At 39.2% G+C, this 23,934-nt stretch overlaps 1 protein-coding gene across 50 annotated transcripts in view; it reads left to right on the forward strand.

The window, feature by feature from the left end:
• Nucleotides 1-2,798: 2,798 nt before the first annotated feature.
• The window catches only part of MLLT10 (MLLT10 histone lysine methyltransferase DOT1L cofactor), a 205,848-nt gene continuing 184,712 nt past the window's right edge, over nt 2,799-23,934 (forward strand). For 22 of the 50 annotated variants that reach the window (XR_014073059.1, XR_014073053.1, XR_014073062.1 and 19 more), the window contains exons 1-3: nt 2,799-3,076; nt 3,193-3,352; nt 6,231-6,310. Coding sequence is in view for 34 of the 50 variants with exons in the window: in XM_081556678.1 (XP_081412804.1) it covers nt 3,193-3,352; nt 6,231-6,310 (240 nt within the window). In the remaining 16 variants the exon portion in view is untranslated. The remainder of the gene's footprint in view (nt 3,077-3,192; nt 3,353-6,230; nt 6,311-23,934) is intronic. The other 28 variants (XR_014073060.1, XR_014073063.1, XR_014073066.1 and 25 more) reach the window with 2 other exon arrangements.

Genomic DNA, 23,934 nt, shown 5'->3' on the forward strand with positions numbered 1-23,934 from the left:
CACAGGCTTTTGTTTTATTCTACAGGTACTGGATATACTTTTTCAAAGGATATTTTGAGAACATGAAATCAGATTTAAAGGATAACTATTTTAAGATTGAAATTGTAGTTTTCTGTGAAGTTATTTTATAAATCTCAAGAACTTGTTTATTTTTTTACAATTGCCATGTTTTTCTAGAAACTTACTTGAACTTTAGCAATTCTGGCAATTTAACTATAAGTTTTATCCATTCTGAGGTATGAGAGTTAGCATATTCAACCAAACACATGCATATGTATCTCACACAAAGGACAAATATAACTTGCTCACTGCTGTATTTCCTGTATCTAGTAAATGTTCCCTGGCTCACAGTAAATGTTCAATAGATACTTGTTGAATTAATAATTAACTGTATCTCTGAACTACTTTGTAATGTCTGTTATTCTTCCTTGTCACCTAATATTTTATAGAAGTATATTAAATATTATACTTTTGATGTATAACATAAAAAGTTCTATATCTGGTACATGAGTTAAAATTAGAATATACTATTTATATTCTATGTTTTTTCTTACAATTTCCATAACCCAACATTTAATGTTAAATATTGGTTTTAAATAATTTGATTTACATTTTATGAACATTTATATGTACATCTTTGGTAAAATTTCTGCTTTAGATGCTACTGTTTATATAAAGGCCTGTTCTTAAGAAATAGTGTATTTTCTCTATTTGTCTAAATTTCAAAAATGTTACAAATGATTTTTTAAATTTTGTTTTGAAAATGGCAAGTGTTTACCTGCATTTCTTTGATTAAGTGTTACAGAATAAAATACCTATCATTCTTTATATATACATTAATCCCATCACAAGAACTGAGCTCCAATGCATTCAAAATAAAATGAATGTATTTTTAAATAATTTATTGCATTAAGGTTTGACTGCAGTCTTCAGAAAGGGAAGTTTCAAGTTGATTTTAACTAAAAATTACTCTTCATTAGGAGTCTGAACTTGAGCAGGAATTGGATGTTGGACTGGTTTCCCTTAAAAAGGGGTAAAAATAAGATATATGGTAGAGATACATGAAACAGTATAGATTGGTTTGAAGGCGATTTTAGTTTTAAAAATATCAATGGCATTTTAAGAACATCATTCTTATATGGTCGGAAATCTATTAATTATTACCATAACCTCCAAAAGATGTGCTTTATTATGTAATCTTGTAATCACCTTTTTAAAATGCACTAATATAATTGAGTGAATTCTCATTTTTTGTCTTTTCAGTGTACGTTTTTAAAGCTTTGCATTACTGTAGCTATCTCACTTAGCTTTGAGGGTGTTTGAATATATTTGCTAATATATGCTTGCACTGTATTACAGCTATTATAATTCTTAAATAGATTTCTAGCAATTAATATCAAATGGAAAAAGCAGCCATGCCACCATTTTTCTTTTCTCCATGAGAACACTTGGAATGCTGTTCGAGCTTAAACCATTATCTTTTGCTGACTAGGAGAACTTGGGTTCCTTCATTTTTTAGCATTTTATAAAACTGCATATTCTAGGTCCTCACATGATACTGCCAACACTTGATAAACACTTATTTTGTTACAGGCAAGGTATTCATCAGTCATGAATTTGCCTTGTAACTATGTTTGTCGTTTAAACAATCTATATTCCTATTTCGTGCTAAACTTAAAATTAGACACTTTTTTGTTGTTGCCTAAAATCAATATTGGGCTAACAGGATACATAGGGGGTAGGGCAACAGTGGGAGATCTCACAGCTCAAAACTGCGCAATATCCAGCGAATTAATCTGTTCAGATAGGCCTGATCCATTTTCTATTTGTGAGCAGTAACCTCCCATCTTTCCGCCACTTAAGTGACCTTAATAAAAGTGACAAATTTGCAAGAGTAAGTTTGAAGTACAGAGCCAGATCAGAGAAATTCTCAATCGAAATAACTCCACTGTTGCGTGGTGTTAGCTATCATTTGGTGACTGACTAGGAGAACTTGGGTTCCTTCAAACCGCATTTTCCATATCCTTACATTATATTGTTACCATTTAACAACCGTTTGTACTCCTACACTGCAAGCTGAGGGTAGGTACTACAGGTGTTGTTTCCTCATCGGGTACCACCCTAACTTAGGCTTTTGATCTTGTCTGCGATGCACTTTCAGTTGTCACTGGGGCCAATGTGGTGTGTAAATGGGTGGCAGACTTGGTGGCAGTTTCACCGGGTGAACTTTGGTAGAGCCCAGGATGTGAATTTAATGGGTGGACAGGCTACGGCAATGCAGTGAAGTTCGCGCGGCCAACTGCAGGAAGCCATGCTTCACTGCGCCCTTCTGCAAAGGCGGCCGACTTGCCCAACCCTTGTTACCCATGGGCCAGTTTTTGAGGCAAAGGCTGGCAGGTTGGTCCTCAGATGCCTCCAGGGAGTCCCTTCCAGCTACTCTGACAAAACCCGCCCTCCCTCTCGGCCCTCTGCATCTTCCCTTTTCACCCTCCCTCCCAAAGAGGCCTCTTGGCGACGTGCGCACGCAGCCCGCGCGGCCGGCGCTGCAGAAGACGGCCCCCAACGCCCCGCCCCCGCGTGCGCGCCCCCGCGCCCTCCAGTTGGTTCGTTCCGGCCTCGGCGCGCAGCCGGCTCCGCTCGACCCCGCCCCCTCGCAGCACACCTCGGCGGCTGCTAGAGGCGCGGGAGACGGGAAGGGGCCGGGAGGCCGGCCTGGGCTGCCGGTCGGGCGCGGCGGCGCGCACGCAGGCCTCGCCTCTCCCGGGCCTGCTCTCACGCCGGCCGTTGGGCGGGCGCGCACGCTGAGTGACGCTCGGAGGAGGAAGCGCAACCCCCTTCCCCTCCCTCGCTGCCCCTGGCCCAGCGGGAGCCCCCCCAGTGCGCCTGTGCGGAGGCCTGCTTGATTATGTGTGCCCTCTCCGGGCTCCAGCGTTAGCGGCCGGGTGGAGGTGGGGAGGGAAGACGACGAGGAGGAGGAGGAGGCGGAGGAGGCGGTGGAGGGGAGGTGGGGGGAGTCAGCAAGGACATGGCTCCTGACTCTTGTGCGGAACGTGAGTGACTGAGCGGCAAAGCCCGAGTGAGCGAGCGGCCGATCGGAGGGCGGGGGGCCGGGGCGCGGTGGGCTGTACGGGGGCGGTAAGCACTCATTGGCTTGCATGTGTTTTTTAATGGTCCCCCCCAACTCCCTCTTAGATGGTCTCTAGCGACCGGCCCGTGTCACTGGAGGACGAGGTCTCCCATAGTATGAAGGAGATGATTGGAGGCTGTTGCGTTTGCTCAGACGAGAGAGGCTGGGCCGAGAATCCCCTGGTTTATTGCGACGGGCACGGCTGCAGCGTCGCGGTGCATCAAGGTAAACACCCAACCGCCCGCCGGGCCGAACCCGGCCTCTCCCAACCGTCACCGCTTCCCCCACCTTGGCAGCAACTGCCAGTTCCCTTCCCGCCCCTCCCCCCGCCCCGCCCCGCCCCGTTCCGCGGCCGGGGGTTGACTCTGAGGGTCCGCGGCGGGGCGGAGGGGGTGTGGGCTGTGCATGTGGGAGAAAGTGCGTGTGGCCTGCACTGTCATGTGATCCTGCGCTCACTCTCTCAAGTGTCACTCGGCCGCCGCCTGCGCCCAGAGCCGCGGTTCCGTGGACTCCGGGAGGCGGGGGTCGGCGGCGAGGGGGTGCGGGGGGCCGGGCGCGCGCCCCCCGGCCGTGGGTGCGGGTTGGGAAGCGTGGAGCCCCCTCCCCCTTCCGCCGCTCAGTCTGCCGCAGTGTCTGGATACTTCCTGTGCCATGGAGTCTGGCTCCGGCGCGCGGCGCCGGGGCGGGTCGGGGCCTCCGGGGCTGCCCTGCGGCCGCGCACCGCAAGGTTTCTGGCCCAGACCCTGCCGCCGCCGCTGCGGACTGGCGCTTCCCGCGGAGAAGAGGCGGAAGGCGTCTGCCGCCGCAGCCGTGCCGCCCCCGGGAGCGGCTGGGCCGAGCTGCGCCGAGTTGCCCCGGGTGGAGGCTGAGGCTTGTCGGGATGGCCGCCTCGGGCCGCTTCCGCAGCTTAAGTGACCGGACAGAAGAGGAGGTGGCGGTGCCGCCAGGAACTTGGGGAGCATCTTAGTATTATTTTGGGGTGTTACCATTCGGTGAGTTTTGGGATGTAGAAAAAGGTCAAGGACACTGATAAGATAGCTTTCTGGCCATGAAAGGTTCTGATTTTTTCCATTTTAGGTGGTAAGGAATTGAGGTTGGAAAAAAACCTAGGTAATTTTTTGGTGGCTCTTGTACTCTTGTTAGGCACCAGCCTGCGCCCCTTCCCGTTTTTGAATCTGGCATTGAGTGATGCAGATGTTGTTTAGTAGTGTATTGGACGCTAGTCAACGAAAGAAAGCCTGAGCCTAAGGGACTAAACTGCAGTCTTCATTGAATGGAATCTCAGAACTGGAAGGGAGATTTAGGAGGTAGTAAATAACCTCACCTGAGGATGCACTTATTCCCAGTTCTTTCAAGGAAGCGCAGAGTTGCACACCTCACTTTTCTAAGAGTGAAAACAATGTGAATTGAAACTACTGATTTTTAAGGTCTGAGAACCAGGTATATTCCATTGTAGTGTTCATTGGTACTTATGGAGGTGTCTCTTGTGAATTTGGGTGATAAATGATGCTAAGTAGTCTCATCTCCCAATTTAGAAAATGTTCATTTACAACTGAAAATTTACTCTGTGTTTCTGAATTAAAATGCAAGTTTTTTGGACACTAACGTTGTATTTTTTTTAATAAGATTTTTTTGATGTGGACCATTTTTAAAGTCTTTATTGGATTTGTTACAATACTGCTTCTATTTTATGATTTGATTTTTTGAGTAGGAGGCACGTAGGATCTTAGCTCCCTGACCAGGGATCGAACTCCCATCTCCTGCATTAGAAGGCATAGTCTTAACTACTGGACCGCCAGTTACTTGGTTGATAGAATATTTTTACTCATACCTTTTAAAAGGGGTTGGGACTTCCCTGGTACTCTGACGATAAAGAATTTGCCTGCAATGCAGAATAACTCGGGTTTGATCCCTGGGTGGGGAAGATCCCCTGGAGAAGGGAAAGGCAACCCACTCCAGTATTCCTGCCTGGAGAATTGCGTGGACAGAGGAGCATGTCGGGCTACAAAACATGTGATCACAAAGAGTTGGACACAAATGAATAACTACTACTTTTAATAGGGGTTCAAAGTTTAGCTTTTGGAGTTTTAGAAATCTGTGTTGATTTTATATTCTTTAAATGCTTTCCAGTATTTGATATATTTCCATGTTTCCTCTGAGCAGGTTCATTTGAGAAAATGTCAGTTGGATTATTAATGCCTTAGGTTTTTGGCAAGTTTTAAACTTTGAGTTAAGTAAACGTTAATATGGAAACAATTTTTAAAGTAACTAGACTGTGATTTAGGTATGTGATATGTATTCACATCACTTGTTGAAACATTAACATTATACATTAGAAATAAACCTGCAGTTTGTTTTTTATGAGTTTATTGAGATATGATTCACATACCATGCAGTTAACCCACTTAGAATGTACAATTCAATGGTGTTCAGTATAGTCACAGTTTTGGATTTGTTAGTGCAGTTTTATAGAACATTTTCATCACCCTAATAAGCCATTAACAGTTACTCCTCATTTCTCCCCAACTCCCCCAGTTCTAGACAACCACTAATCTACCTTCTGTATAGAGAGGCAGATGTCTGTTCTGGACATTTTATTTAAATAGAAGCATTTCACTTTTAACAGTACATTTCATTTCATTTCCTGCAATAGCTTGTTTATTTTGAAAGGTGATTTGAAAATAATTTTTATTTTCATGTATTTAAAATGCTTGATATTTAAACTTGAGGATATAGGAATGAATTAATGAATTTAAATTAGGGAATATTCATATAATCATTGTAGGAATGAATAATTTATTTATGTAAAAATGTGTTAAATTTTATCTAATATTTTTATTGTAAAAGAATAATTAAGATTTGTGATGTTTATTCTTTTGAAATGAAATAGCAAAAAATTACCTTTCTGATATTTAAAATGTCACAATTGTAACTTGGTGATAAATGATAAACATAAATGTAACATGTTTTAGTTTTTTTACAAAGCAGTTGGTTTACGTGAATAGTTTCAGAGATATTACTTTAATAGGGCTTTGATACATTATTTGATTTTCCATAGTTATTCAACCTTTAACTTATTTTCAAACATTCTGTTTTCCAACAGCTTGCTATGGCATTGTTCAAGTACCCACAGGACCATGGTTTTGCAGGAAATGTGAATCTCAGGAGAGAGCGGCCAGAGTGGTAAGGACTGTTTATCAAAAACTTGAAAATACTTTAGTGAGTAGCTTAGGATGCTACATACTCAGGTTTCAGTTTGAAGGGTTTTCAGTCTTGTTCAAATATTGAGTTTGGGCCAAATATTGACTTGTATTTTTAAACTGGTTTTATAAGATCTGAAAAACAAATTGAACTGCATATTGATGGATACTTAGAAAGGATAAAATATAAAGTTGTATTTCGGCTTTATTGGCCCTGCCTACTGGTTAAATTGGCTAATCATAGTTTAAACATAATGGCAATAGGACATACATTAGTTATACTGAGATAATTCTGCTAGGTTCTGTTTAAGGAATAAAAAAAATCCATAAGTATTTAGTGATTCACATTTCTTTTTATTACATCTGTACATGTATAGTTTAACTTTGCTCAGTATTTTCAGACATTCAGGCCCTTTGGCAAAGCAGCATAAGAATCTTCCTTTTTTTTAACTTGGCTGGCTAACCTTCTTTCTGCACACTTCTGTAAACCTTCTGTAAGAATGAGAGAGAAATGTTTATTCTTGGTGGTCAAAAGCATTTTTCCAGTTGAACTTCTAGAAATATGAGGGAAGAATAGATTTTATCTTCATTAATCATATGAAAGTATTACCATTTGCAGTGTGATAGTTTCTTCCTTTTGGTGTTGACTAGAGAATTTGACAGAAGTTAGAAAGCAAATATTTCAACCTCTCTACCTACATGGAGAGCAAGAATGGAGGTTTTTAGTTTTGCCTGGGCAATTTTCGATCAGCAGAAATAATGGCTGAGTAGCCTATATAGGATTGTGAAATCAGAGCACTAGTCTGTTGATATGTGATGTTTGTGTGTGAAAATGCAGTGTAGCAGAATTATAGTTATTCTAACATTACAGAAATGGAAATTAGCAAGTGGAGGATGAAATTAATTGTAAAAATTTCAGGACTTAATTTATGTATAGATTTACTCCCCCCTCGCCCTTTGTAACATTTTATGGTTTGGGGTTGATGGGTAACCAAGCAAAGGAAGTTATGCTTTACTTTGTTAGTAAACATTGATAGTAAGGTTAGGCTCTTCCATGGCATGACATAGTAGTTTCATGGCCAGAGAAAGATGAGAAAATAGGAAAGTGGGTATCAAGAGAGGGAGGATAAAGAGGTGAATGGGAGTGGTAAAATTGCAGGATTGTTTGCTTCAAATACCACTTCTTGCCTATTTCTATGCCTTTTTCCTTTCTGAGGTCATGGTCAGGATATCTAGGTGAATAAGGTAGTTATCTTAAAAGGTACAGTGGAAGACATGTTTTATTTAAGCTTTATTTGGCAGGATGTGGGTGGGGGTCATTAATTAAAGAACAGGCACAGTCTTTTCTGAATTCCTGTAGTGTACAGTTATAAAAGGTAGGGTTATAAGGCCATAGTTTTGTATATGTATATAGTTAAATATATACTCATATATACTTGTATGCATCCTCTTGTTAAAAGGATATAGTAGCCAAGAAACCTAGCCTGAAAATACATCCATGAGTTAGAATGGGAATTGAATTAGTCTTAATGTTATTTCTGGTTTTCTCTGTGTATCTGCTTAATTTTTTTCCTTTCTACAGATTTTCTCTGCTAGTTACTCTGTCAGTAACTAACTTTTTTATTGTTTACTGTCAGATACTGTGCTGAATGTTCTATACCAATTATCTTCTTTAATTATCCTGTCAAATACATGAAGTAGATACCCTTTTGTTATTCTCATTTCACAGATAAAGACCTAGTAGTTTTGAGAGAAATACATACCTAATTGGAGTCTGGGCTGTGATTAAACTCTCAACCACAGTATATTGTACGTTGCCTCCTGTGGTGAATGATGGCCATACTTCATTCCTGTCTCAAGAGACTGAATTTCAGTCGGAATCTCATGTTCCTTTGATGGGAAAAAACTCTGTCTTGGCTTTTCTAGTTCTGGATGAGTTAGTTAGCCATAGCTAGAGAGTAGAGGTGAGTTGGTCAGACTCAGGGAAATCTCTGTGGGTTTGGGATAGCTTGCTTTTCAGAGAAGGGGGAATTACGAGCTCATAGATACTGAGGAGTGAAAATCCAGAACCATAAAGCAGTTTTTACTCAAATAGCTTGGTTGTATATAGAATGGTTTTGAAAGGAGAGGTTAGAAACTGAAAGACTTAGGTTGCTGTTATATAAAAATTTGAGAGTAGAAAGGGAGTAGGAAGGGAGGGAGGGAGCATTTTGGAGGAGGAAATGACAGAAATGGAAGTGGGGTGAAGGAAAGGGAATAATCAGAGATGATTCTAAGATGTCATGGTTGAGCACTCTGGGATAGTGATGCTGTTGATAGTAATAGAGGATGGAGAGGAAATTTGAAGAGTGAAGAAAGTTCCGTTTGGGGCATGTTGGTTTTGATGCTGCTAGGATGTTTCATTGGAAATTTAGGGTTAAAGTAATGAAGACAAGTTAGGGTTGGAGCTGTATAGCAGGAAGATTGGGAACCAAGTGACAACATTTACTCTAGTAAAGAAGAGTGAAAGCAGAACTATGGTGAATATTCACATTTGGGAGAGTAAGAACAAGTTACCAAGGATGGCTAATGAACTGTCAGGAAAGGAGAAACTGCAGGTTCCAGTAGCAACACAAGCAGTTGTTTTTTAAAGAGTCGTTGATAGTGTACATTGCTGCCAGGGATGCTGAAGTCCAAAGACAAGTTCTTGAGACAGCAATTGTAGTTCCCTGCTTGGGCAGAACCCTAGTTACAGGGCATGGAAAATAGCAGGGATTGCAGGGTTAGAATAAATGTTGAAAAAGTAAAGAAAGAGGAAAATAAAAATAGATGGTGATTGAGGAAAAGTTTGGTTGGTTTTTAAGGGAAGCTCTTTGTTAGATAGGCATTCATTGTTCAAAAAAAAACACTTGAATTGCTTATTTCACCTCAAGAGAACAAATATTTTGATTGGATTTCCTTGTTTATTAACTGCAATCATAGTGCTTAGAGGTTAAAACACTCATTGGTGACTGTTTTTATATTTAAAGTGTATGTGTTCTTATGTACCACAGGCTGAAGAGATTTATTAGGAATTTTACCTACTTGTACAGTGTTAATAAGATACAGAGAGAGGATATTTTAGATTTTTCTACTTGGAAGACACGTTGAAAGTGGGTTGTCCAGAAAAATAAAATGGCCAAAAGCCCATTAAGGATTTGCATTATTTAGGTCCTGCTCTTCTGGCTGTAAATGAAAGATGATTGCTTTCCTCCAGGAACTGAGCTGTAACTTTCTCTTGTTGCTCTGTCTCTTTATTGCAGTTCCTCCTAGCTTTTTTACATTGTTAGGGAGGAACTGGTGGATGGAATATGAATAGGGTTTTAGGGATTGATTTAGGATTATGTTATTTCAGTTTTAAGTTTTTTTCTTACTGAATATATGTAATGCACATAAATCACTATAAATTTGTAAAACCATGTGAAACATACTTAACCACACTGTATATTTATATTTAATTCTACAAATTATGTTAATATGCATTTGATTGTCATAAATAGTTCTGAGCAAAGTAGAACATAAAATGCGTATCTGTGTGTTCGCTACCCAGAATGAATAAATGTCCATTCTTCATATTTGCTTCAGATCTTCCCTTCTGCTTAAAGAGAACAATAAATTAAAAAATTGAGTTGAAATACATTTTGTATTCTCTCCAATCTGAGTCAGCCATTACCCTTTTAGTGTCTGTGGGATCAGTCTCTATTTTTCTTGCAGTTTTATTGAGCTATACTTCTATGTACATTGGAATGTTAAGAGTATACAACATAATGATTTGATATATGTATATGTTGCAAAATGATTACTACAGTAAGTTAACATCCCTCACCTCACATAGTTGTAATTGTTTTTTCTTTTTGATGAGAACTTTTAAGATTTACTCTTAGCTTTCAAATACACAATACAGAATTGTTAACTACAGTCACCATTCTGTACACTACATCCCCAGAACTTATTTATAACTGGAAGTTTGTGCCTTTTGACCACCTTCACCCATTTCCCCCAACCACCACTCACTGCCTCTGGTAGCTATCAGTCTGTTCTGAGTTTGTTTTTTTTGGATTCCATATTTAAGTCCAACCGTACAGTATTTATTTTTCTCTCTCTGACTTGGTTCATTTAGCATAATGCCTTCAAGGTTCATCTGTTGTTGTCACAGACGGCAAGGTTTCCTTCTTATTTTTAAGACTGAGTAATATTTCATTATATATGTAGAGCCATCGTATATGTTTTACTCCTTGTTATTACATGTATATCCATAAACACCACCTAGTAGTATATTGTACAGGAATGTTATCATGTTATATATGTGTTCAGTGATACAGCTACTTGTGACATTTGCTGCACTGTATAAACTCATCTAGTTCTATGTGCTTTTTACTGTTGTCATGGAATGTACTGTAATTTAATTCCTTTATCGACTGTCACTATTTTTCCAATTTTTCACAATCACAAATAGTGTTCCAGTGAACATCCTTGTGAATATAGTGAAGCTTGTTTTTTTTTTTAATCTAAGAATATTATGAAAGTTTTAAAAATTTATTTTATTTATTTTTGACTGCATTGTGTCTTTGTTGCTGTTCCTCTGGCTTTCTCTAGTGGTGAGTGTGGGCTCCTATTGAGTTACAGTGTGCAGGCTTCTCAGTGTGGTGGCATCTCTTGTGGCACAGCATGGGCTCTAGGGTGCTTGTCCTTTAGTAGTTGCAGAATGTGGGCTCAGTAGTTGTGGCTGGCAGGCACTAGAGCATAGTTGGGGCTCACGGGTTTAGTTGGCTCGAGGCATCTGGAATCTTCCCAGACCAGAGATCAAACCTGAGTCCACTGCATTGGGAGTGGGACTCGGTTTTAACCACTGGCCACAGGGGAAGTCCAACATGCAAGTTTTTTTTTTTACATTTATAATAATCTCTGATACATTTGGACTTATTTCTTAAGTTTTCATTTTGTTACCTATTTTCCCTGCTTTTTCCCCCCTTTTTCCCTTCATTTGTAGTGATTGAGTGTTCTTTATTCCTTTTTTTAAAAAAAAAGTCTGGGCTGATTTGGAGGTTTTATATTCTAGTTCTTTTTTTTTTTTAAATGATTGCTCTTAAACTTTTAATGTGCTTACTTTCTATTTTTTCTCTGAGTCCAGGATTTTATCTTTGTACTCCTTTTGAACAAAGCAAGGGACCTTAGGACACCTTGTATTCCACTTTCTTCCTGGAAAAAATCATTTTATTGTTGTTTACATTTTAATTCCATCTTGTTTTTAATCTTTCAGTGGTAGTTTTTTTTTTTTAAATAATCATTTGTAATTTGGACTTAACGTTACTGATGTTTTTGCCCCACTCAGTTTTTTATTCCTGTTGCTGCCCTTTTTGTTATTTTCTTTTTGAAAATTTTTGGTGGTATTTTCATGATTGGTGGCTAGTAAGGGGTAAAATCTGTCAGTCTTTTTATGTCTTAAGAATGCCATTATTTTGCTCTCTTGTATGTTAGTTTGAAATCTAGGATAATAGTTGTTTTCCTATAACTAAAGACTTTAGTTTGTTTTCTGGTACCTATTTGTGCTAATAAGAAATCTGTTGATTGTCTGTTTATCCTGCTTGAGACTTGATTTGCTCTCATCTATTTTGGAAAATATTCTGCTCTTATCTTTTCAAATATAGCATCTCATTATATTTTCTTCTCCAGAAACTGTTACTTAGGTGTTTAATTGGCATTCTCATCCTTTTCTTCAGGTCTTTTAATTTCTCTTTTACAGTTTCTCTATTACCTCTGTATTATGGATAATCTTTTTAGCTCTGTGTTCAAACTTACTGTTAATCCAGTCAATGAATTTCTTTTCTGAGTAAATCATAGCTAGAATTTCTATTTATTTTATATTTTTCAATTAGCCTTTTTTTCATAATATCTTGCTATCATTGTCTTAACATTTATATTTATTTTACTTATTTGAACATTTAAAGCATACTTATTTTAAAACTCCTCACAGATTCTGGAATTTTTTCATTTGTTTTGTTTTTTAACTGTGGTGGTAGATGTCCTCATAAACTTTGTAATTTTTAACAGTGAGCTAATCTTGAAGAATTGTCTTCCTTGTGATCCCTCTTCTGCTAATAACCTGGGTTTGTGAAGGTGTCCCTGAGGGGTTTTTGCATTTGCTCTGTTATTTGTTAAGAATTGTTTTTGGTGCTAGTAACAAAGACCAGATTACAGTGATCTGCAAATTAGCAATTTATAAATTTCCTATTTAAAAAGAGTTCAGAAAGGCATTTTAACGCTTTGTGACAGCTCTCTGAAATCTTTAATTAATTAATTGCTTAATTTTGGCTGCATCATGAGGGATCTTAGTTCCCTGACCACGGATGGAACCCATGTCCCCCTGCAGTGGAAGCGCAGAGTATTAGCCACTGGACTGCAGGGAAGCCCTTCTGTGAAATCTTTAGGGATCAGACTTTTTCTGTCTTCCTATTATTCAACCTTAACACATGGTTTTCCACAGTCACAGCATGGCATTCACTGTGACTGTAAAGAGATGTTCCAGGCAGAAACAAGGACGGAAGGGTTGAAAGTGGTTTTCCTCTCACCTGAGTTATCCTCTTAAATGAGCTTTCTCTGGTCTTAGTGGTCCAGTACATCTTTTTTTTGGCATAGATTCCCCTTTGGTAGGATCAGCCCTTACCAGTTCCTCTCCTTACACAGCTAACTTGGTTAGAACTTTTCAGCACATATAGGGTCTATGCTGGTATCATCCTCAACCCTCTAAGGTACATATTAAATTAATTATTTTCATTGCCTGCCTCAGCTTCAATTAATTTTGACTTTTTTTTTTTAAGCTTTTACTTCTTTTTTATTTGTACCACCAGATTTACTTTTACTTACATAATTAAAAATTTGTTTTCAGATTTATCTTCTTTACTCTGACTTATGAGTGCAAGAAGCCAGGATGGAGTAGCTTCAGTGTCACTTACCTTTTTCTTATTTCATGCAAGTTTTTTAGCCTATATATTCTAAATAGAATGCCTTCAAAGTTAAATATTTGCTAGCATTTTTTTTTCTCTTACTGATGATTCATATCCAGTATTTGCCCTTTTTTGGTCATGCTGTGCTGCTCAGCTTGTGAAATCTTACTTTGTTTCCCGATCAGAGATGAAACTTGTGCCTCCTGCAGTGGAAATGTGGAGCCCTAACCACTGGATTGCCAGAGAATTCCCCGTTCTGTTTGTTTTTGAATTCAGCATAGCATCCTAAGTTCCTGTAACTTTAAAAGAGGTGATTTAAAAAAAATTAACAGATTTAGTGCTTACCACCATACATAGAATAGCAAATAACCAATTTCCATTGTCTCTCTTCTTGAATTCCTTTTTTTTAACTGTGAGAAAAGATTAGCATAATAGCTGTCAGGAAGTAAGTGCTTAACATTTGTTTGTATCATTTTCTAACCTGCCTACAAAGTGGCTCAGTGGTAAAGAATCCGTCTGCCACGCAGGGGATTGAGTTCAGTCCCTGGGTAAGGAAGATTCCCTGGAGAAGGAGATGGCAACTCACTTCAATATTCTTGCCTGGGAAATCTCATGGACAGGGGAATCTGGCTGGCTACAGTCCATGGAGTCACTTGAGTCAGGTGTGAGACTAAAGAACAACAACAAACAACATGACTAGTAAGAGAAATGAAAACATAGGGTACATTGATAAATTGCCCTTTGTGTCTATTCCATTTTTTGTTTAGATTTAATTTTTATGTTTATCCAAGTGATAAATGCACTGTTAGTAGTACCAAAAGATTCTTTTTCACACACACCAAAACAGTACCTTGCTGCTTGACTCTTGGCAAGGAATGTAGAAGCAGCTATTCATTAACAATTTTTATTTTTTATTTTGGCTGTACTGGGTCTTCATTGCCGAGCACAGACTTGCTCTAGTTGCCTTGCTTGGTCTCCTCCTGGTAGTGCCCCTCTTGTTGTGAAGCATGAGCTCTAGGGTGCTCAGGCTTTGGTAGTTGTGGTACAAGGCTTAGTTGCTCTGGAGCATGTGGGATCTTCCTGGAGCAGGAACTGAACCTGTATCCTTGCATTGGAAGACAGATTCTTAACCACTGAACCACCAGGGAAGTCCAGAAGCAGCTATTCTTGACATCAGTTTTAGATATTGTCTTTTAGTATACCACAAATTTTGGTTAATCCAGTAGTAGTAAACAGAAAATTTTGTGTTTTTATGACTAAGTATTTTTTGTTCATTTCTGAGTCAAAAGCATGCAATGATTGCTTTCTTATGTTAAAGTTTTTCTTTTTTCCTGGGATTAATAATTGTCTTGTATTTTCATTTTCCTAAATCTTTGTATACTTTGAAGGCACTTCTTACATAATTTTCCACTTATTTAATGAATCAGGTAGTCTGTCATTTCGATTCTTCATAAATTCTAAAATTCTAAAAAAGGAAAAAAGTTTTACCATCTTGATTGATGGTTTGCCTGAGTATGGAATTCTTGGTTGGAAATAACTACCCTTCAAAATTTTGAAGCTACTTGTCCATTGCTTTTTAGCTGTCAGTGTTTCTATTAAGAAGACCAATGAAGTTCTGATTCTAATCCTTTGTATAGGATTGTTCTCTCTGGATTTAGTGTGTTTTCTGTATCCAGTTTATCTCTGCTATTTCTCATGGTAGTGTGCTGCCCCTCACTCATTGTACTGGGTACGTCGTGTCCCTTTCAGTCTGGTAAATCATGTTAGGAATCATGAGTTTAGTTAAGGGAGAATTTTTTTTTTTTAATTAAAAACTTTTTAAAACATTTTGATTTCACTGAGTCTGTTGTGGCATGCAGGCTTCCTAGTAGCAGTGTTTGGGCTTAGTTGCCCTACAGCATATGGAATCCTAGTTCTCTGACCAGGGATCGAATCGGCATCCCCTGCCTTGGAAGGTGGATTCTCAACCACGGGACCACCGGGGACGTCCCTGAAATTATTTCTGATACGTCCTCAGTTTTGTTGTCATTGTTTGCTTTTTCTGTATTGTTTTTTATTTGGATATTGGACCTTTTGAACTGATCTTGCTATTTAAGTTATCTATTTCTGTTTTACTCTCTGAGGCAGTTTCTGTTTTATCTTCCATCCCTTCACTTAAATTTCTAAATTTTATTATACTTTTAATTTCCAAAGGTTCTTTTATACTTTTTGAATGTTTAATTTTTATCATCTGCTTTTGTTTTTTGGGTGCATATTTTCTCAACTTCATGAGGATGTTAATCAGGTGGTTGTTTTTGTTTTGTTTCGGTTTTCTGAAGTTTTCTTCTGCTCTTAGGACTCTTACTCCGAGTTCCTTTGTACCATTTGTTTTGGCCTGTCTTGTTAGGGACTTCGCTTACAAATTTAGTGACTTGTAGCCATCCATCTGCAGAGAAGGCAATGGCACCCCACTCCAGTACTCTTGCCTGGAAAATCCCATGGACAGAGGCGCCTGGTAGGCTACAGTCCATGGGGTCGCTAAGAGTCAGACACGACTGAGCAACTTCACTTTCACTTTTCCCTTTCATGCACTGGAGAAGGAAATGGCAACCCACTCCAGTATTCTTCCCTGGAGAATCCCAGGGACGGCAGAGCCTGGTGGGCTGCCGTCTATGGGGTCGCATAGGGTCGGACACGACTGAAGTGACTTAGCAGCAGTAGCCATCCATCTGAATTGAAGACAAGCTCCTATTGAGGTAACTGGAAGCTCTGTGTGTGTGGCAGAAATTGGTGGCTGATTGGCTTCATTATAGGTAATCTGGCTGGGTTCTTTTATTCGGATGCCACCATCTGGTTAGTTTATTCAGAGGAAAATCTTCCAGTCATCTCTTCGGGATTCACAGACCTGGTTACAACTCTGAGCCAGTGGTTCCTGAAATTTCACAATTTAGAACTAGATTTTCAGTACCCCTTTGCTCAGATGTGCGTGATGTCTCCAAGTCCAGATTTCCTCTTGTTTACCCTTTCTGCAGTTTTCTACGCTGAGGGGGAGTGAGTTACCTCGTAGTGTATCAGTTCAGTTCAGTTCAGTCACTCAGTCATGTCCAACTCTTTGCGACCCCATGAATTGCAGCACGCCAGGCCTCTCTGTCCATCACCAACTCCCGGAGTGTACCCAAACCCATGTCCATTGAGTCGGTGATGCCATCCAACCATCTCATCCTCTGTCGTCCCCTTCTCCTCCTGCCCCCAATCCTACCCAGCATCAGGGTCTTTTCCAATGAGTCAACCCTTCACATGAGGTGCCCAAAGTATTGGAGTTTCAGCTTCAACATCAGTCCTTTCAATGAACACCCAGGATTGATCTCTTTTAGGATGGATTGATTGGATCTCCTTGCAGTCCAAGGGACTCTCAAGAGTCTTCTCCAAAACCACAGTTCAAAAGCATCAATTCTTCGGCGCCCAGCTTTCTTCACCATCCAACTCTCACATCCATACATGACCACTGGAAAAACCATAGCCTTGACTAGACGTACTTTTGTTGGCAAAGTAATGTCTCTGCTTTTAAATATGCTATCTAGGTTGGCCATAACCTTCCTTCCAAGGAGTAAGCATCTTTTAATTTCATGGCTGCAGTCACCATCAGCAGTGATTCTGGAGCCCCAAAAAATAAAGTCTGCCACTGTTTCCACTGTTTCCCCATCTATTTCCCATGAAGTGATGGGACCGGATGCCATGATCTTAGTTTTCTGATCATTGAGCTTTAAGCCAACTTTTTCACTCTCCTCTTTCACTTTCATCAAGAGGCTCTTTAGTTCTTCTTCGCTTTCTGCCATAAGGGTGGTGTCATCCGCATATCTGAGGTTATTGATATTTCTCTCGGCAATCTTGATTCCAGCTTGTGTTTCTTCCAGCCCAGCGTTTCTCATGATGTACTCTGCATATAAGTTAAATAAGCAGGGTGACAATATACAGCCTTGACGTACTCCTTTTCCTATTTGGAACCAGTCTGTTGTTCCATGTCCAGTTCTAACTGTTGCTTCCTGACCTGCAGACAGGTTTCTCAAGAGACAGGTCAGATGCTCTGGTATTCCCATCTCTTTTAGTATTTTCCACAGTTTATTGTGGTCCACACAGTCAAAGGCTTTGGCATAGTCAATAAAGCAGAAATAGATGTTTTTCTGGAACTCTCTTGCTTTTTCGATGATCCAGCAGATGTTGGCAATTTGATCTCTGGTTCCTCTGCCTTTTCTAAAACCAGCTTGAACATCTGGAAGTTCACGGTTCACGTATTGCTGAAGCCTGGCTTGGAGAATTTTGAGCATTACTTTACTAGCATGTGAGATGAGTGAAATTGTGTGGTAGTTTGAGCATTCTTTGGCATTGCCTTTCTTTGGGATTGGAACGAAGACTGACCTCTTCCAGTCCTGTGGCCACTGCTGAGTTTTCCAAATTTGCTGGCATATTGAGTGCAGCACTTGCGTAGTGTATAGTGAAGGAATTGATGCGGGCACGCGCACGTGTGTGTGTTTGTGTGCGCGTGCACGTGTAGGTGGGGGGTGGTGGAAGGGGGGGTGTTGGTGATTGCTTTCTCAGATTTTATCTCATCTCCCCCAATTTTAGCTTTACTTGACCCCATCCCTCTTGGATGCACACACCACCCCTGTGCATGGCAACTCCCTACCCCTTGATGTGTGATACCTCAAGTTTCTCTAGTTTTTGCTGCTGTGTGGTCTAAGATACATTACTTTTGGACTTGTCATACTGTAGCATCCTTTTCTGATCTGTTAAATCAGTTGCTGCTTGTCTCCTTTCCAGCTCCCAAAATTTTGTAACTGTTGTCTTCCTTTATGTTTGTTTTCTCTTTGTGATTTGTGCCCTTTTATGTCATTCAGTTGAGTTTTCAGAAGGAGAGGAGGTATTTTTAAATTTTAAGTGGAATTAACTGCCTGTGCTCATGATGTAGTCTTTTCCCATTTCTTCCTAGGTCTTGTTTTATCTTTTTCCTGTCCTTTTTACTTGTCCCCCGCCCCACTGAGCTCACAATTGTTTTTGAATCTTCCCATGGATTTTAGTTTTCCTTTAAACATTTTCCACCTTTCTGTCTTTCCTCTTTCACTAGTGAGTCTTCTGGAAGAATAAAGCCATTAGTTGATACCTCTGTTTCAGCTGCCTGCTATAGCCTGTTAGTTGTACTTAATGATTAACATATAACTTAATTCTCTTTTTTTTGGCTGCACTGAGTGGCACTGGGGAATCTTAAGTTTCCCTACCAGGGATCCAGCCCAGGCGCCCTGCAGTAGAAGCAGGGAGTCTTAACTACTGGCCCACCAGGGAAGTTAATTTGAGCAGTAGCATATGTAATCTGCATTTGCTGTAAGATTCTCATCATGGACATTGTCTGTTTTGTCTTTCAATGATCTTTATTTATTTAAAAATCCATGTTCAACAAATATAATACAGCATAGGAAAAATTGTCTACCTTTAGGATCTGGTATATTTTCTCCTTTTTGATAGCTCTATGATAAGTATTCTGTTTTTCTTTTTGTTCTGGCTATCATGCAGTCCAGAACCAAATCTGGTCTTTAGTTACATCAGTTGTGTTAATCTGATTATTAGTATATTTGTTCTCTTCTCCTCGTCCTGTGGGGTTTAGGACTTCACCTCTTATCTCTGTTTCTCTGCGTGTTGATTTCATTCTCTCATACTACAGACTCTCTACTTCATGAGGCTGGAACCATGACTGCTGGCAGCTCTTGGCTCTCATCTTCTAGCCCCTTCTACCAGAAGAAGGGGCTGTCTTGAAGAATCCTGGGAAGGACTCTGATTGGCCTGTCTTGGATCATGTACCACCATCCCTGTGGCTGGAGTGGGGAGGGTACTAAGAATGACAACCCTCACTAGAACTACATAGTTGGAGTTGGAGTCAGGGGTAAGAGCAGTTTCCCTGAATCAGGGGGATGTCCCTCATACTGGCTTTCAATGTGCATTTTTCTATTTTCTTATTGTTATAATGCAGGTACTTTATTTGTAGTCTGCCTCAAATCCTTTTCTGAAAAAATTTTAGGTATAAATAAATAAAATATCACAAATTCCTAAAATACCACAAACTCCTATCTGTTCATTCTTCAGATCATTACATTTGACTGCTAAAAAGTCTGTCACTCTATTGATTTTTTGCTATTAGCTTCACATGGCCAAATCCAAAACTTTCTTTTTGTTTCCATTAAACTTAATCTACCTTCAGCATTTAAAACTGATCAGCCTATCTTTCTTGCAACTCTCATTATTCATGACTTCTGAGAAATTGTTTTCTTCTTTTACCTCTTTAAACATGACCTTTTGGATTCCTATTTGGCATTACTTGTTTACTTCTTGAAGAAAATTTTAAGTTTACATGGTTACTTTTCTGGCCTGTTTATTTGATTACCTCACCCTGTGTAAATTTATGCATGAGTATGGATGCCTCTAGGCATCACTTAGCACCTGACAGTTCTAGCCTTCAGATCCATATTTGCAGATGCCTTCTGGATATCTACCCAGGTTCGTAGGAGACCTGGGTTCAAACCCTGAGTCGGGAAGATCTCCTGGAGAAGGAAATGGCAACCCACTCCAGTACACTTGCCTGGAAAATCCCATGGATGGAGGAGCCTGGTAGGCTACAGTCCATGGGGTCGCAAAGAGTCGGACACGACTGAGAGACTTCACTTCACTTCTGGATATCTATGTTTAGGTATCCTAGGCATCTTAAATTTAATTTCTCTACTTCTGTAGTCACTGACATAACCTAAACCCTAATTTTTTGTCTAGATGATATATTTGACATGACTCAAAATATATAAAAAAGATATTCAGTAAAAATTCTTTCCCCTAAACCTGTCTATTATTTGTCCAGTTTCGCTTTCTGTCTTTCTCTATAGTTAACTAACTTTTAATTCATTTCTTAGTTTCTTTATGTATGTACCTATTTATACACATATAGGCTCTTTTGTTTTCTACAAAAGGTAGCATAGTACACATTCTTAGAGTGAACTTTTTTCTTTTCTTTTTACCTTCCTCCTTTCAGTACGGTCGCCTCTCCCCCCTACCCATATCTCAAGATTATTGCCTCTAAAGCAAGTATGATTGTTATTTCCCATCTTCCTATAGTGTTACTTAACTGTTGTTGCAGAAAAGATTTCTTTTCAGGTTCACAGTATTTTCATTATCACATATGTAATTTCTGCACAGGATATAGCTGGGTAAACACCCCCCCCAACAATAAAAATTTAGTTCTGTATATATATGTGTGTGTGTGTATAGTAGGCTCAGATATTTATGGTGATGTATAGGTCTAGGAACAAGTAGAAGTTACAGCTGCCTTAACATGGTATAAAATTTTCTTTTCCCATCTGTATTGTCCCTACCCCTCCTCTTTTTATTTTCTGCACTGTATCCTCCCATAGTCATGAATAGATAGATAACTCCAAATGATGACTTTCTACATGCCGTTCTCAGATGCTACCGGTGCTTTTCTGTTCTCTTACGTCCCAAAGCCCAGAGTATTTGTTGTCTTCTAACTTAAAAAATTTTGTTCTGATTTTAGGGTAGTGCAAATGTGCTCATTTTTGATAATTGGGGAAAGAAAGAAAGAAAGAAAGATAAGTAGGAAAAAATCCATAATCTGATGCTGAGTTATCAAGGTGGTATAGTAGTAGTGTTAAGATCATGGGCTTTGGAGTCAAGTGGACTAGAGTTATGACTGGGCAAGTTTATCTTCTAAGCTTCAGTTTCCTCATGTGTGAAATACCGTGAAGCTCTAATAATAGTGTCAGGTACTGTCAGGTGCTTGTATAGAGGAATATATCATTTCACCCTCTCAACAGGACAAAATATAGGCACTATTTTAATGAGTTGTTTGTTTTTTTTTTAAATGATGAGGCAACTTAAGGCATAGGAAGGTTTAATGATTTGTTCAGGGTCACGTAAAAGTGGGCAAGCCAAGTTTTGAACCCTGGACACTCTAGAGATGATGTTGTTAAGCACTGTACTTCGGATTATAGTTCAAGCAAGTAACTGCAGGTGTTAATGCATAAGTATATGTGAATATTTTCATCTTGATATTATTTTAGAATAGGAGAAAATTAAATAACATCAATGTGATGGGATTAGGATGTATATTATTAGCTATCAGTACACTATTCCCTCATGTTTGGATCTTTCATTACTTTCTGCTATTGTATATGTATGTTTTAACCCCGAGTCCCTACCTTATTCCTTTTGTCTTTAAAATAATAGTTTCATTTTACTTAAGACGTTCCAGAAGTTTTTTTTTTTTAATCTTCACTTCTTTGACAACGTACGATTAATGTTTGTGGATGGATGACTGCTTTTGGCAACTGACTTTTGGGGGAAGTGCTAGTTTTATTTTTTCCCAAACACACTCCATTTCTTTGATATATGGATATGTATGTCAAAATATATTTCTTTTGTCATTTGTACAAATAGTTGTGCATTATAAGCATAAAAGGATTGATATTTTATTCATATTCAAACAGCGATTCCTAATTTCTTTGGACCAACACTATGCATTTTAATTTACTTTTCTCACTTGTGTGTGTTTGTGTGTAGGATTATCATAACTTATTTATATTGAGTTAAAAAATATTTGTTTATTTATTTTGCTGTGCTGGGTCTTCCCCCACTCCAGTACTCTTGCCCGGAAGATCCCATGGATGGAGGAGCCTGGTGGGCTGCAGTCCATGGGGTCGCTAAGAGTTGGACATGACTGAGCAACTTCAGTTTTACTTTTCCCTTTCATGCACTGGAGAAGGAAATGGCAACTCACTCCAGTATTCTTGCCTGGAGAGTCCCAGGGATGGCGGAGCCTGGTGGGCTGCCGTCTTTGGGGTCTCACAGAGTCGGACACGACTGAAGCGACTTAGTAGCAGCAGCTGGGTCTTCATTGCTTCCCATTGGCTTTCTCTAGTTGCAGTTGCTGTGGTTTCTCCTGTTGTAGAGCACAGGCGCTAGGTGCATGGACTTAAGTAGTTGTGATGCATGGGCTCAGTAGTTGTGGTACTTGGGCTTAGCTGCCCTGAGGCATGTGGAATCTTCCTGGTTCAGGGATCAAACCTGTGATCCCTGGGGAGATGCACGATCTCCCCTGCATATGGCAGGCAGATTCTTAACCACTGAACCACGATGGAAGTCATGTAACTTTAACTTACATTTTACTATAAGATCTTTGTTGCAGAGTAAAGACAGTGAACTACCCAGTTAAAATAATCAAGTGAGTATCTATGTATTTGGTGACCAAGCTTTAATAAGTAAGGCATTGCCCATACCTTTGACTCCTGTGTGACTCTCTCAGTGCATTCCTCTCTTCATCAGAAGGAAGCACTTTACTGAATTTTGTATTGTTCTTTTGAGTTTTATTTCTAAACAGTATTTTGTTTAGTTGTGGCTGTTTTGAACTTCCTGTAAATGGAGTAATGCTCTATTGATATTTTTTACTCACAGTACTTCTCTGAGATTCATCAGTTTGAATATATCTGTAGTTTCTTCATTTTCTTTGTTCTATAGTATTTCAGTATGTGAATTACATCACCGTCTATTCTCTTGTTGATGTACATGTAGATTTTTGTCAGTGTTGTGCAGTTTATGAACACTTCTGTGAATGTACTTGTACACCTGCAGAAATTTAGCTCACAACTGATCAAACTGCTGGGATTGCTCCAAAAGGGGTCATAAAATCAATTTAGCAGGGAGCAACCAGCATTAAAAAATTAGAACAGGAAAAAAGTTGACAGTGTATTTTCAGTGTCGTGTGTGTGTGTGTGTGTGTGTATGGAATTGCAATGAAAAGTGTATTTCTTAGAGTGGTTCATGATCAAGAAGCCTTGAGAAATAATTACTCTAGGATATGTCCTAGAGGTGGAGTTGCTAGGTTGCCAGGAAGGCCAGTCCTTTTCCAGAAGTGGTTGTTTCACTTTACTTTCCCATCAGTGCATGGCTTCTTCGCTCAACATCCTTAGTGCAGTGCTTAATATGTCAGTCTTCTTAAATTTAGTCATTTTGTTAGTCCCATTGTGATTTTTACTTTAATTCCCTGATAATAATGATGGTAAAACCTCTTTTTGTATATTTATAGGCCATGTAGATTTTCTCACTTGTGACTTGCAGATGGCTTCTCTGGGATAGTGATTTGTTTTTATATTCTTTTAATAAAAGCTTTTTAATTTCACTGTAGTCAGAATTTTCAGGTGGGTTTTTTTGGTTGTGTTTTTGTGTATGTGTGTGTTTAGTGTTTTTTTGCAACTTGTAAAATCTTGTCCTAACGAGGTCATGAAATGATTTTCCTATAAAGGAAATTTTTTTTTTTTCTGCTTTTTACATTTAGGTCTATAACCAAGCCATCTGGATTTGATTTCATGTATAGAATAAAATAGGGCAAAAACATTTATTTTATGTACACTATATATTTATGTATTTTATATAAATTATACACATAATATATATTACATATTATATTAAATAGGAACATCCAGTTACTTTAACACCTTTCTCTTTATTTTACTGTACTGTGCCACCATGTCATGAATCAGCCCTTCATATCATATATGTGTAGATATCTTTTTGGACTTGCTATTCTGTACTTTTGATTTGTCTTATCTTTGTGCCAATG

This window comes from Giraffa tippelskirchi, chromosome 13 (genome assembly GCF_054371585.1).
Source record: "Giraffa tippelskirchi isolate mGirTip1 chromosome 13, T2T-mGirTip1v1.2.pri, whole genome shotgun sequence".
NCBI lineage: Eukaryota > Metazoa > Chordata > Mammalia > Artiodactyla > Giraffidae > Giraffa > Giraffa tippelskirchi.